The 15658-nt window shown below is 49.1% G+C and overlaps 1 protein-coding gene across 1 annotated transcript in view; it reads right to left on the bottom strand.

The window, feature by feature from the left end:
• NT5DC3 (5'-nucleotidase domain containing 3) overlaps positions 1-15480 on the bottom strand; it is a 58291-nt gene extending 42811 nt beyond the window's left edge. Inside the window, exon 1 of the mRNA XM_075551084.1 lies at positions 15279-15480. Coding sequence (XP_075407199.1) covers positions 15279-15477 — 199 coding nt within the window. The 5' untranslated portion in view covers positions 15478-15480. The remainder of the gene's footprint in view (positions 1-15278) is intronic.
• Positions 15481-15658: the final 178 nt, after the last annotated feature.

Here is a 15658-nt window from a genome sequence, read left to right as displayed (position 1 = left end):
AGTGGACTGTGGGCAGAAATGTCATGTTAGTCCAGACCAAAGGGGACACCCCCCACCCCGCCCCGATGCGACTATCATGCACACGGGTGCTGTTACTTGGTGCTCTCAAGTGGTGTCAAACCGGGTCCCACGAGTAGCCGTCCAATGTACAACAAAACAAACCAACTGTTCTCATGTTTGAGCTCATTGGTGCAGCCCCTGCCTCGATCCATCTTGTCAAGGGCCTTCTCTTTCCCTGGCCTTCCACTTTACCAAGCATGATATACTTCTCCAGGGTCTGGTCTCTCCTGACAACATGTGAGGTACAGGAGAGGAAGTCTCGCCATCCTTGCCTCGAAGGAGCATCTGGCTACAGCACAAGACAGATGCGTCTGCTCTTCTGGCAGACCATGGTACTTTCAGTCTTCTTCCCCGGCACCACCATTCAAATGCATCCATTCTTCTTCGGCCTTCCTGATTCAACTTTCACATGCATACGAGTCCATTGAAAATACCCTGGCTTGGGTCAAGTGCACTTTGGCTTAATGTTAACATCCTGGCTGTTCAACACTCTACATCGGTCATGTGAAGCAGGCTTGCCCAATGCAATAGACCGTTTGATCTCTCTTGGCTGCTGCTTCCACGAGCACTGACTGTAAATCCAAGTAAGATGAAATCCTTGACAACATCAATCCTTTCTCCGTTGATCATCATGTTGCCTACTAGTTCGGTTATGAGGTTCTGGGTTTTCTTTACATTGAAAGGTAATCCATAGTGAGGGCTGTAGGCCTGGATCGTCATCAACAAGTGCTTCAAGTCCTCCTTGCTCTCAGCAAGCAAAGTTTTATCATCTGCATATTGAAGGTTGTTAATAAGCCTTTCTCCATTCCTGGTGCTGTGTTCTTCAGCTTTAGGGAAGTTAAGTGGTTCCAACTCAGGATCAGAAATACCCATAATACTTTTGGTCAGAAGCACCTCTTCTCAGTCAGGCCAACAGCCATTCCTCTCTCAGGTCCTTGGCTTCTCAGCCCACTTGGCCCGTAGGCCTTGATTGGCTAAGTGTCACAAAGCTCCTTTAGCTGATGAATGACCAAAGGGCCCTTGACTCCACCATGAACCTCAGCACCTGGCTCCCAGCTCTGTGGGTCAGCAAGCTCCCTGGATAAGTGGTTGGGGAACCCTCTGCCCAAAGGCACCCCAACTTCTCGCTCGGTGGGTCAGAAAGCCTGCCACCTGCCTTCTGATCTTGGTGCTGCTGCCCCTGAAGCTTTAGCCTCTGCTGTCACTTCTCTGGTGTCACAGCTGTCTCCTGGACCGAGGAAGTGCTGCATGCAGGGCTTATGGGTCCAAAAGATGCATGCCGTTTCTGGATCCTTTCTTGAAGGTAGTGAGATCTGCACACCTGCTTCTGCGCGGACTCATTTTATAGCCCGCAGGATCAATGCCCAAGTTTGAGTTCCAAGTCTCTACATGCACGGCTAACTTTGTTATGCAAACATTCACAAGGCAGACTGTGTCAGACAGGGTTCTCTAGAGAGACAAAACCAGATTGCTAAATAAATACATACATACATATATATGTATACATACACACACATACATACATACACAAGAAATCAACAGTTAAATTATATACAGATAGATACAGAATACAAGAAATGAACAGTTAAATTATAAAGCGGTAAAAATGGCTCAGTGCAACTCACTCCCGTGAGAGAGTTGTGAGACACTGGCATTCCTTCAAGTCTTGAGGGCCATCAAGTAATCTCGGTAGAGAGAATTCCGGCTATACCAGCACAGGCAGCAAACAACAGCAAGGCAGGTCACCAACAGTCAGCCAGGTCACCAACAGTCATTCCCCAGCTCAAGAGATGTAAATTCCAATTGTGTGGCAAAGCAGGTCTTGAAGGAACCTCAAATTACAGCAACACAGTCCACAGGTTAAGTGTCGCACAGGTAGTGTAGCTTGCAAATTGAGGCACAGAACAAGCAAGGCAGCCACACACTGTCCAATGAGCAAAGAGCGAGAGACAAGAAAGGTGAGGCTCACCGAGCCATTTATCTCTCTGCCCTTCAATTAATCCCACATGTGTTTATCAGCCAGGCTGGCACAATAAACTAACTACCTCACAGTCCTGGAATTTTATCAGTATCAACCCCTACCTTCTCTTACCCAGACCTATCTGGAAAGGAGGAAAGGCGCTTACTGCACACAGTCCCATGCAGTGGGAGGTCGAAGTTACAAAGACTGGCCAGACAGACGAGCTCTAGAAGCCAGTCACTCCACCACGGGGCCAGACCTAGCCCATCAGAGCACCTGAATCCCCTTAGAGCGGTGCTGAGTGGCTTGGAGCAGCTCTGTTGTTAAATTGCCCATGAGTCAATCCCCATGCCTGGCGACCTCACGTGTGCAGAGTGGATCTGCTCCATAGGGTTTTCACAGCTGCAACCTTTCACAAGTACATGGCCAGGCCTGTCTCCCAAGGTGCCTCTGGGTAGGTTAGAACACCAACCTTTCCCCAACCCGTGAAGCACTTAACCTCCTTCACCATCCAGAGCCTGTGGAGCAAGCCCATGACCTCCATAATCACAACACATCTCCTGCAGCCAAAGTTACCCAGTGAATCCAATGCAGTGAATCTCAGGATCTGTAAGAAGTTCCCAAAGAGCCCATCAGTTACAGTCAAGATTTTGTTGCTCTTGCTGTTCTGTGTTTGTTTGGGGGGGGGGGCGCAGCAGGGGTGTGTGTGCCTATTCTTCTTCCTGGGGTAATGACAGAACTCGACATCTGACGATGACTCAGAGACCCAGGCTGCCTCCCTCAGAGCTTATAAGAGCGGAAATCAGCACAGGCTTTCTGGAAAGCAGGTTGGCAATAAGGTTCGGTTTCTTAAAAATACCCGTACCCTTTGACCTAGTCATCCTCCCTCGAAATGTTCAGAGGTGGGACTAGAGACTTATACCGACACATCTCAGTACAAGTGATATGAATAAAGCAAATTCAAAGTCAGCGTGAGGGGGTGACCTAACGCTGTATGGTGTTCGCAAACTGGAACCTTCCGCAGTCGGGGAGAAAAGATGGCTGCAAACGGTTTTAAACGTAAAAACCAGATTCACAACGCGTGGACACAAGACGCAAAATTGTACAGACTAAGGTCGCAATTTTGTTTTAAAAAGCCCTATGTGCACACTGCATACACATAAAACTGTGCACAAATTGGCGCTCACGTAGATTAGGGAAAGGAACCGAAAATTCATCAAAACGTTAATAAGTCATTTTCCCTAAGTTAAAGAATTATAGGAATTTTTATTCTTTCCATTGTGTATTCACAAAAACGATGGCATTTTTTTTAACCACTGAGTCGATTCTGATTCATAATGAACCTCCTTTTTCTATTACCTGGGTTCTTTGTTCTCATGGGTATGTTTTTATTGTAGTACTTTCACAATCAGAAAAAAATTTTTAAAAACACCACGGAAAAGAAAATTTGCCTCTAGCCGCTACACCAATAATTTCCATTTTAGAATAGTGCCTGGAAGAAGTTTTCAAATAAAGCACCAATCTGTTGGCAGAGTGGATTTTCTCACTCCTCACCATCCCTGATGACAGAGCAGGGCTGCTCCACAGGGATTCCAAGTGGCCAATGCCCTTGAACTGCGGACCATTCAACTAGACGCCCACAGCTCTGTGACGGGCGCCACCAGGACTCTGGCACATAATGAGTAATCTCTCTCTCTCTCTCTCTCTCTCTCTCTCTCTCTCTCTCTCTCTCTCTCTCTCTCTCCCTCCCTCTCCCTCTCCCTCTCCCTCTCCCTCTCCCTCTCCCTCTCCCTCTCCCTCTCCCTCTCCCTCTCCCTCTCCTTCTCTCTCTCCACACTGGGTGGACAATTAGAATCAAGTATTCCAGACCTCGATCAGCATCCAGTGTCTGATGTGAAGAAAGAATCTCAATCTAACTAGCTGTTAGCCAGCTGGAGTCGGAAGGAAGATGGGAAGGAAGGAACATTAGCCACCTGCTGGTCCAGCCTCTGCTGGGGGCACTGGAAGTACCTCCTGTGGTCCAGCCATCTTCTCTCGTCACCCCTAGTGAAGGAGCCTTGGACTCATCAGACCTGTGGTCCTGGCTTCTGTCCCTTAGAGCCAAGCCCACCTGACCACAGGGCCTAGGCAAGGGGAAACCTGCACACATGGTTTTGCATCAATCATCTGTCGAGACAAGCCTCCATCACCCTGCATGACATGTGCCCTATGAAGAGATCACTGAAGATAGGGGTGTTATAGCCAAGTGTGATGAAGAACCAGCTGGTGCTCAGCTACCAGAAAGAACAGCGCCTGGGGTCTTAGAAAGCTTATCCTAAAACAAGCAGCTATTAAGTGATGTATCAGCCTAAGTGAACATGGAAGCAGCACACCAGCCTGTGTGATCCAAGGATCGTAAATAAAAAAATCCAAATCAAGAGGAAGGAATAGTATTAGAGCTTATATTCCAAACACTCAAGTTTGGCAGAAAACTATAGATGGCAGTGAAAGCCCAAGATCCATTTTCAGGGTTCCCACATGGATCAAACCTCAGGTGAACCCCCTTCTGACTAGGGACCAGGGATGGGAATGGCCTTGTTGTGGACAGAGGGCACTGTAGGGTAGTGTGTTAGTCTAGTTGACTAGAGAAACAAATTCACAGACACTCATAGGTGTATAGGAAAGAGTTTTTTATACACAAGAGTAACTGAATATTGAGAAAATATCCCAGCCCAGTCTGGATCAGGTCTGTATGTCCAATATTAGCCCATATGTCCGATACCAATCTATAAATTCCTCTTCAGACTCACACAACACATGCAATGAATGCCAGTGGGTGGAAAGTCTTGTGGAACCAGTGGCAGTGGAGGCATCTCAGTGCTGGCATGGGTCTCCACGTGGCTCCTCAGCTCCAGGGCTCTGACTCCATCAGCCTCTCTCCATGTGGCTTGTCAACAGCAATGTCGAGCAGGGAGTGTGTAACTGTCCCGCCTCCAGTGACCTATTTATCTCCTTAGCAATCTGACAAGCTAAACTCCACCCCTTCACTCTTCATGATCTGAAATTGACAACAGATGATGTAACGACCACCGGTAGATTATACAGATATAGTTAGGTTTAAATGTGACACCTTGTCATTCTCCCTTTTGATCCGATGTATATTGGTTCCAGTTTTTAATGTTTTCTGCTGTTTTTGAGGTCTTTCTGTTTCATTCTCTGTCATTGTTGTGGTTTATTTTTGTTTTTGTTTGGGTTTGAACTTGTATGATTTTCTATCTATGAAATCCAGGAGAGGTAAATCTATTGACAGTAACCAGATTAATAGTTTCCTAGGGGCATGGGAGAGAAGGTTGAAGGGAAGTGAGGAGCTAACAATACGTACAAGGAAGAATATTACGATTAAATTATTGAAATGTATGATGGGTTAACTATATGTCAATTGAAATGTTTTTGTTTTGGTTTTGTGTTCTTTCTTAAACAGAAAAGCCTCCAGCTGCCTCCACACGTCTTCCTGTGACAGCTCATCGCAGGCCCCCGAGAGTGGAAGAAGAGGTCTCTCCCAGAGTGTGCTACCCTTGGGAGGCCAAATACCAGCCGTAGTGTTCTGGTTCACCAAAGACCCTCCGGTGTTTCAAACTGGGAAGCAAACCAAGGAAACAAGGGGAATCCCAAATGTCAAAGCGACTCCACAAGCGCCTGCCCCCCTGCAGCCTTCATCTACTGTGAAGTTCCTGGAGTTGAAATGTTTGGGTAACAGCACAATCCCAGAAAAAATTACAACAATGTTTTTGTGGATCTAATCCAGAATTTCCCAAAGTGGGAGAGACCGCCTGCCCCTGGGGGACACCGGCACCATCCAGGTCTGCAAAAAGCAAACACCCACACTTTCTTCTGGATAACTGGGCAACACCAAAGTTGTTAACTGCCAGCAGGAGGCGCAGAGTACGATTTTCTGAGGGGTGGGGGTGGTGGTACATAGGTAGGCCAGAAGCTATGAGCAAATCAAATTAACTAGGTGGGGTTTTTTTCTCTTCATGCATAAATGGGGAATAGAACATAATGTAGGGATGCCAAGTGTTTTCCTAGAATCAGAAAAAATGGATATGAATGGCCCAAAGAAGATTATTAATTTTTTTTAATTAAAGACAGGAGAAAGCCGCCAGAAATAAAAAGCAAAAACAAGTCCATTTCGGTCTGGTGGAACTGGACCCGAGGGCGTTCAATGGCTAATTTTCAGAAGTCACCAGGGTCTCCTCCCAAGGTGCCTCTAGAGAGACTTGAACTGCCAGCCGTCCACTGAGTAGCACATTGTCCACGCCCCGAGAACTCCAAAAAGTGTTTCCTCCCATATGTCACCAAGCTTTCTGTGAATCTCCCGGAGCCCAGTGGATCAGCAAGTCGTTCAGATATCCAACAATGACCTGCACTCGCCAGGAGCCAGGCACCACATGCGTGGACCTCACAAACCATTGGCCGTTATCTTGGAAGTAAGGCACTAGTCAGGACTATCCATCCCCCGGCTACTCCAGTATGGCTGTGTCCGCGTACGAAGCAGTGGTAAGGGAAAGTGAGCTGAATTAAACATGACTGAAAAGCCCTCGGTGAGGGCTGCAGAGTGCCACAGCAGAATCACATGGGACTCCACCTCCCTGCCGTCAAGTCAATCCCAACTCACGGGAGCCCTATAGGACAGAGTTGACCCACCCCTGTGGGTTTCCTCCAAGACTGCACGTCTTGATGGAAGAAGGGAGCCTCATCTCATCTTCCTCCTGCAGAGTGGCTGATGGTTTTGAACCACTGGCCTTGCAGTTAGCAGCCCAATGTGTAATCACCACGCTAGCTACCAGGCTCACATCAGACCTTGGAGGTTTAAATGCAACTCTTTTACCCTAAGGAGCCTAGTGGCACGGCGGGCAACCTCCTAACTTTCACAGGAAGAAAGACCTGCCCATCTGCTCCTCACGGGAAAGACTACGGTGTGGAGGACCGATGGGGCAGTTCTACAGTCACACGGGGTCACTAAGAATTATGAAAGAAAAAAAAATCAACCTGACAGCACTGAACGTTATGCCCAGAATGGCTTTCTCCAATATTCATTCAAAGATAAGTAATTTTTATCTCTGCGATGACAGGTACCAGGATGAAACCAAATCCCCAAGTTATCTGTCTGCACATGAATAAGGAGACCATCTACAGCAGCAATTCTCAACCTGTGGGTCGTGACCCCTTTGGAGGTCGAACAACCCTTTCACAGGGGTCACCTAAGAACTTCAGAAAACATACATCCGTCTCCAGGTGGGTTCGCCCACATGCAGATATGCCCATGTACAAGTGCCTGGCGTGAGGACTGCTACCCTTGCTGCACCATGCTTCGAGACAAAATTTCATTTATTTGTAATTAGAAATAAATATTTCACAATATACAATTACGTATTGTTTTGTACTTCATCACTATGCTTTAATTGTGTTCAATTTGTAACAATGGAAATGCATCCTGCATATCAGATATTTACATTATGAATTATAATAGTAGCAAAATTACAGTCATTTAGTAGCAACGAAAATTATGTTATGGTTGGGGGTCACAACATGAGGAACTCTATTCAGGGGTCACAGCATTAGGATCGAAGCATCAGGAAAGCTGAGAAGCACTGATCTACAGGGCTATCTGCCGAGTACGCCCCAGCCGAATGCCCTCAACAGGACTCCCATGCTGGCTCAAGAGGGCCCCTCCGTGGGTCCCAGCTCAGCCTGTCTCAAACCAGGCTAAGCTGAACCTTTCCTTCTGCTTAGTCTCTAGTTTACGGCTGGACTGAGGCTTGACTGTTGGCTAATCACTACACAGCATTTAAAGGGTGAAATTGGATGGGTTTGGCATGTTACCTAAGAAACAGCCACCACAAAGAACATAATCCTCCCTTTGATCACTCCCAACTAGTTCCCCCCACCCCACTGGTCTGCCTTTGGTCATGTCAGTGTGCATTTTCTTGACGTTTACACAAACGGGGTCAGACATCATGTAATCTTTTTATAAATCGATTTTCAAATGAAGCTCATGGGAGTTTTTTCACTAGTGATCACTTCAGACCTACTGCGTGCCGAGCACTGTACAGGGAGTACGACTGGGAGGGGGTGCTGAGTTGGGACTGACTCACACTCACCTGATGGACAACGGGACAACAGAAGGAAATGCTGCTAGGCGTCCGCCATCTCGATGACCCTGGGTGCACCCGAGTTCATTCTCATAACCACTGTGTGCTTGGAGCTGGACTCGGAACTAGGTGCATGCCAGTCTGATCCCCTGCCAAGACTCTGCCGAGTCCTGGTGCCACAGGGGTTAGGTGCTGGGCTGCTGAGCACATGGTCAGCAGTTCAATTCGCCAGCCACTCTGCAGGACAGGAAAGATGAGACTCTTGTACCCCATGAAAAGCTACAGTCCAGAAGCCCACAGGGGCAGTGTTACCCTCTCCCAGAAGGTCTCCATGAGTTAGAAGTGACTCAATAACACGATTTTTGAGACCCCAAAGATGCTGAATTCCACTGCCGTCTGTGGGACACCAGCCAGTACCATGCAGACAGAAGAGGCCGGGAAGAGCTCCTCAGTGGAATCCCGCTCCCAGGGCTGGGCCTGCCCCCAAGGGCGGCTGCAATTCAAATGCCACTTGTGAAACTTCCCTTTTCCTGTGAGTTCATCTCTTTCATACCAACATCATCTTCAGGGAAAAGCAACCCATGACAAAGAGAATTACTCAACCGTATAATTAATAATGCATGTGACATTTATACGACTCCCACCAAGAGTTAAAATTGTACCTGTTACCGCTCTGTAAATGATAGCTGTAATTCTGACTACTATGTAGGATTCCGTCATACTTCCCCAAGTTCCCAAAATAAAGCCGCATGCGACGACACAAGAATGGCTGTAAGGAGCCTTGGTGTCCTGGCTCTGCGTTGGGCTGCGAACTCAAGTTCTGCCATCCAAACCCCGCAGCCACTCCAGGAGAAAGACAGGGCTTTCTGTTCCCATAAAGAGTGACAGTCTCAGAAACTCACAGGGGCCATTCTACCCTGTCCTACAGAGTCACCATGTGTCAACATCGACTTGATCGCAGTGTGAGTTTGCAGTTTTTATAACAATGGCTTAGTGACCATCTTATCTGAAGATAAGTGGTGTCATTTCTGTTTTGTTTTGAAGGCTCCAAAGAGAAGTACAGAATCCTTTGGGGTGTGAAAGGGGAGACCTCTTCAGAAAAAGAATGTGTAGTCCTGTCCCCAGTTCAAACACCAGGCATGAGGACGAGGAGCCAGGGAAGGAATGAATCACGACGCCTGCGTGCCCAGCACCGAGCAGTCCTCACCCATCAGCTCCACGTCCTCAGAACCCCGAGAGGTAACACCCTCTCCAGGGTCACCTGAACTGCAGGTAATTGTACCCTGCAGCGACGTGGCTAAGTCAGAGGAACAGAGTTTGGATTTGGAAGGTCTACCAGCGAGACGACCACAGCAATACAAAACACTCTCTTTGGGTGTCCAGTTTGAAATCAGAAAACACAGAGACTGTATTCCTTCAGTTCTGGAATTGGCACTTAGGGGAGTCCTACGTGGGTGTTTTAGTTGATGCAGGTATCTGGGTAACCATGGGAAACAAGTGTGAGCCATGAGCAAGCAAACAGCACGATAAGGTTTATTAAGTCTGAGTCTAGTCTCAGGATGTCTGTTGACTAACTAGACAACAGGGCCTCGCTTTTCATTGCTAACAGTCAAATAAGTAAGAGAGAACTCGGCATTATCTGGCCCTTTTAAAGTGACCCCTGCCTCCAACCGGCCTGCTTTTCCGTCATGTCGCGAGTTATGAAAATGCCACAGACCCTCCATTCAGTAAAGGACCTAAGTGTACTTTGCAAAAGGGGTTTTCTAACCTCCGTGCTTTCAGATGAGAAGTGAAGAAGTGGCCAAGGTCACACAGCAATTGAACAGTAGGCTACTGCTGCTAACAGCCGTCCAGTCAGCCCACAACCCAGGGACCCCACACACAAGGGCACAAAGCACACTGTCCAATCCAGCGAGGTCCCCGTGACGGGTCTGTGGGTCAAACCGTTCTGACACCTAGGGTTTTCCGAAGTAGACTGCCAGGCTTTTCTTCCTACTGCACCTGAATCTAGAAGTACCACATGCTCAGCTTCCACACACTAACCTCCAGGCATGACAGGCGGCTGCTGGCTGCACATGAAATGCAAAAAGACACAACTCTACACAGCCTAACTGATGGTCTTGCAGGTTTACTCGATAGTCTAACATTGGGCACCACACCATTACCGAGGACATCAGTGCTCCAACAATTAAGATTTCCGGGGTACTCGTGTATAATTTTAAGAGTCCTGGTAGTACACTGGCATTGGTTACAGCATTCAGCTGCAAAGTGCAAGGTCAGTGGTTCAAACCCCCACTTGCTCCATGGGAGAAGGATGTGGCTGTCTGCTTCCAGAAAGATTTATAGACTCATCAACCCTACAGGGCCATTCTACCCTGTCCTACTGGGTCGCTGTGAGTTGGCATCAACTCAATGGCAGCAGGATTGGTGGGCTTGGGTTTATATACAATTTCATCAGCAACTTTCAATGGAAAAAACTTGATTGGTAGACGACTGTTTCAGAATACATCAAGACTGTGACCGCCAGGAGGACCCTCCACCTGTCAAAGTCTATGTGTCTCTCCCATTTTAGGAAGCGCTTCTCTTCCCGAAAATGGGCCATTTGTCTTCTTTTTCTTCCCTGGTGGCTCCAGGATCATCCACATCTTGTGCGGAAATAAAAGATGACTTTCGAAGAATGTATCAGGCTGTCAGACACACAGAAAAGTGTAAAAACAATACCAGAAACATAGACCCACCATCCAGCTTAGGTAACAAAACTCTGTCAGTCTCCACCTGCGCCCTCTTCACACCACCCTGATTTTGGCGACTGCGCTTCCCTTTGATTTCTGCAGACGTGTGTCCTTAGAGGTAATCTAGAACATCTCTAGCATGTTTTTAAAACCTTTCATAGTATCCATCTGCACTTTTCCTCTTTTTTTTTTTTTTTTGCTCAACATCATTTTGGGGAGCTCCTCAGAGTTTTAATAGAGCAGCCACACATACAATCAGTAAATATTTTCGGTTGACGAGCCCTACAGTCTCTTTTGCAACTCAGCTTTGCTGCAATGGTGCGAAAGGAAAACGTCCCTGTGGAAAAATACATATCTCACTCATTGCCATTGAGTCAACATGACCCTATAGGACCCAACTTGCCCTGTGGGTTTCCAAGACGGTAAATTTTCATGGTAGTAGAAAGCCTCCTCTTCCTCCTGAGGAGCGGGTGGTGGTTTCAAACTGCTGACCTTGTGGTTTGCAGCCCAGCGAGTAACCCATTGCACCACCAAGGCTCAGGGTTTCAGTCGGGAGCGCTCTTGCTCTTGCTCTCAGTCTTGCGCGCTCTCTCTCGCTCGCTCTCTCTCGCTCTCTCTCTCTCTCTCTCTCTCTCACAAACACACACACGCGCGCGCGCATAGGAAAGTTATAATGACGGAAAATCATCTCTCCCCTATGATGCAGGCTTCATCCCACAAACCCCTCAGAGGAGGTACCTGAGCAGATTGTCTAGATTACAGCAAGAGCTCAAATGGGTAGGCAGACCAAAATCATCAGTTTAGGAAGAAAACAAGATGTTGACCTTCTAAACCAGACAAGAGAGAGAGAGAATAGCTAGGTCTTTCTATAAATAAGAATTAACGTGTTTCTTCTGCTCTCTTGTTTCTATGCAGCTCAAGTGTCAGGCTTTGGCCAGGCTTTTCCTGCCTCCACTCTGAGCAGTGAGCTACTCCAAGTCAACAGCCCTGGGCCCGCTGTTTATCTCCCCCTGGCTGGACTGTCCCTTATCTATTTACCCAGCTCCCCATTCAGGCAACACTGGTTCACGGCGGTACAAACAGGCCCCTCCTGCTCAGCCTCACCCATCTGGCCCAATGGGAGACACTCGAGAAACACTGGTTGAATGAGCTCAGGCTGGGCATACTTATTGCAGCAGGACAGTGCTAAGGGCAGCGGTGGTTGGAATAGAGGGGATGGAAATCTCACTCTCCATGCAGGGGAGGCAGGTTCAATTTCTAGTGAAGACACTTCATGCCCCACGGCAGTCACGTCCGCCACATCACGCCAAGGAAGGGTTTCGTGTTGCCATGACGCTGTTCAGGTTTCAGCCGAGTTTCCACACTAAGATATCCTAGGAGGAGAGGGCTCAGGATCTACTTCTGAAAGTCAGCCAGTCTGATCACACTGCACGTAACTTCACTTAATCTGGAGGAAGTAACAGCGAAGGGGCAGTGCTGCCAGAGTAGTAACAAGAAGAGGGAAACAGCTGCCAAGGGAGTCAAAGCCAAGCCCTGCATTCATGGGGTAAAAGGGCCAGGGCACGCTGCACTGGCCCGATTCCCAGTGACCCCAGGCACCAACAAAGCTCAAAGCCATGGAGCCGAGACTGACTGACAGTGACCCTATAGGGCAGGGCATAACTGCCCCTGTTGGTTTCTGAGACTGTAACTCTTTACAAGAGTAGAAAGCCCCATCTTTGTCCCATGCACAGTGGATCAGAATGTCGTGGGTCGTGCATCCCCAAGCCTGGTGGTAGAGCTGATCACCTGCGACCCACCGCGCTTCCACTGGGTGAATTAGAGAAGTAGGTCACCAGGCCTTTCTTCCTACTCCGTCTTAAATTAGAACCCCTCGGTCCGACACACACCTTTACTAGCCAAGCCTTCAGCTATCTCCTGCGCCAGGCACTGTTCTCAAGCCTTCTTATGGATTGCCTCACTTATGCCTGACCTCGACAGCGCAACCAGAGTCTCTGGGGTCATGTAGATCAGAATCTTGCCTACAGAACCTCAGAAAATGAAGGATGCAGTTACCATCTGACCCAGTGAGCGCATTCCTGGGGATGGGTCCCCAGCTAAGCGACAGCGAATGTTCACGTAAAACCTGTCCACAAATGTCCACAGCCGCTTGACTCAGAACGGGCAAGACCTAGAAACCATTCAGCTGTCCAGTGGTGCATCCGTCCCATCGAATGCGACTCAGCAGTAAAAGCAGTAGAGAGTAAACCGTGGAAACAGACAAGTGTTTGCACCCATTTCAACAGAAGGATTGGCACAGTGGCTACAACAATGGGCACACACGTTGGTGCAGGACCAGGCAGTGTTTCCATTCCATTGCAGACTGGGATGGCTCTTGAGTCAGCACTGACTAGACGGCACCTAAAAACAGAGAATTACGTTGGGGGGAGCGAAGTGAGGGGAGCCCCTTCCTAAAGGTTACACTCTATATTTATAAACATTGATATAGCATACAAAAGACATATTTGCATCATGGTACTTTCTAAATGACGCTGTTTAGAAATGAGAGATCAGATCAAGGACTAGGGAGAAACTGAGTGGAAAAGGGAAGTGGGTGTGGCTATCAAAAACTCACAAACCTCACTGCCACAGAAGCCATGCTGACTCACAGCGAGCCCATCAGACAGACAAACTGTCCCTGTGAGTTTCCCAGACTGCAGCTCTTTATGGGAGGGAAAGCCTCATCGTTCTCCTGAGGAGCAGCTGGTGGTTTCAAACTGCTGACCTTGCAGTTAGCAGCCCAGTGTATAACCACTACACCACCAGAGTTATAAAAGGATAGACGAAACATGGGAATCACTGTGGTAAGGGGAATGATGTTCTGTCTTGATAGTGGAGATGCATATGCACACAGGAACTTTAGAACTGAACACAGGCATACCAAAAAAACTGTAGCGCTCTGAGTGAAATCTGTGGATTGTATCAAAGACAAAATACTGATTGTGATACACACCATTTTACAACGTTGCAAAATGATAGCACTAGGAACACGGTGAAGGATATTTATTCCTTACAATCACAATATACAAATATCTCCATTTTTTAGAGTTCAAGGGGGAAAATATGTCAATCTGAAAGCTGGGCTAGATATGCTTCTAAATTTCTTCACCTCTAACATCTGAATCCCCAAGCGTCTCCACAGCCAATGCCATTTCCACTACTACACCAGTAACAGATGGCAAAACTCAACTCGGGAAACTCAGAAAATGAGGTACTTGTCCACCAGAGAATTCTGCATCACTCGCCATATTTATTTCTTGGGGGAGGAGAGAGGGGTGAGCTACTCCAATTGGTAAAATCATCGTTTTGTGCTTACTTCCATAAAACTGACTTCTGGCCAAAAGATGGACAATGTGAGCCTTCAAAGTCTCTCCCCTAGCAAGCATTCTCTCCCTATCTCTAAAAGCCACATCCATCCCCAACACTTCCATGCCAGAATTTCTCATCTCCCCCTTAGCAAGCCATTCTCTCTCTGTGTAAGCCACATCCATCCCAAATGCTTCGATATTAATTTCTTCTCGTTGTAACCTTCCCTGAAAGCAGCACCTTAGGTTGCTAGATGCCCTCAAGCCCGTTCACGCTTCAGACTCATCAAACCCCTATGAACAACAGAAAGAACCATCTCCTGGCCCTGCGCCAGCCTCACCAGGCTGCAATGATTGAGCCCATTGTTGCAGCACCTTAGAGATTAGGATCATTGGCCTTCTTCCCCGGGGTCAGCTGTGCTAGAAGAAAGGTCGACGAGTTCAACTCAAGGTTGGGTGTGACCTTGCCAGGTCCCCATCTCTACAATAGGGCCAGGGTGCCCGGGGGTCTGTCCTCCAGTATCGTTTGAATTCAGGATGATTAGGCGCCCGGCACTAGTGAGCTAATTCCTCTTTCCGTTTTTCTCCAGGTAATACCGGTCCCTGCTAATTTAATGTTCACCTGGCCAGGAAGGATCCTATGGGACCCCCTCCCTCCGGCCGAGGTTAAATAGGTTAGCATCTGGGCTCGCTCCACGTCGCTCCACCTTCCCCTCCCCTCCCCTCCCCGCTCAGCTCAGCACTACCGCGGTTTGTAACCACGGCTTCTAGCAGAGCGTGGTGCGAGGTCCGGGAATCCCCAAAGCTCTTCCCCACGCAGATTTCTGGCTAAAAGGCTCCAACCATCATAAAATGCCTCTCGCAAAAATAGGAGAAAGGCAAGAGTGATAAAGTTTCTGCATATGCATTTTCCGCCGGCCCCCAGTCGCTCGGCAGCGGCGATGCTGCGGGAGGCTGCAAGTGCTAGGGACCGGGTCCCGCCTGGGAGTGGCCCGGGGGTCCCGGCCCCGGGCAGGGATGGGGTCCCGGGCCGGATGGCCCCCGCACTCACCTTCCGTGCGTCGCTTCGCCTCCCGGTAGCGCTCCCACAGGTAGCGCTTCATGTCCGGAGCGGTTCCGGGTGCGGTGCACAAGGGCCGTGAGGGGCCCGCGCGCGGCCGTGCCCGGGCCGCACTCCCGCAGCCGCCGCGCAGCGCCGCCGCTGCCCTCGCCCCGGCCCCGCGGGCCGCCGCCGCCGCCGGCACGGCCATGCTCTCCCCTCCGCACAGCGAGTGGCGCGGCGCGGCGCGGCCCAGACCCGTCCGCGCTCAGCCAGGCGGGTGGGCGGCGCCCTGCGTCGGAGCACGTGGCGGCGCGGAACCGCCTCTGGGCCGCCGCCGCGGGGACAGGGGAGGGGCGGGGCTGTCCCGGGGGCGGGGCGGGGGCGGGGCA

Source organism: Tenrec ecaudatus, chromosome 6 (assembly GCF_050624435.1).
Source record: "Tenrec ecaudatus isolate mTenEca1 chromosome 6, mTenEca1.hap1, whole genome shotgun sequence".
Taxonomy (NCBI): domain Eukaryota; kingdom Metazoa; phylum Chordata; class Mammalia; order Afrosoricida; family Tenrecidae; genus Tenrec; species Tenrec ecaudatus.
The sequence above is the reverse complement of the archived record's forward strand: the minus strand, read 5'-3'. Positions and strand labels throughout refer to the sequence as shown.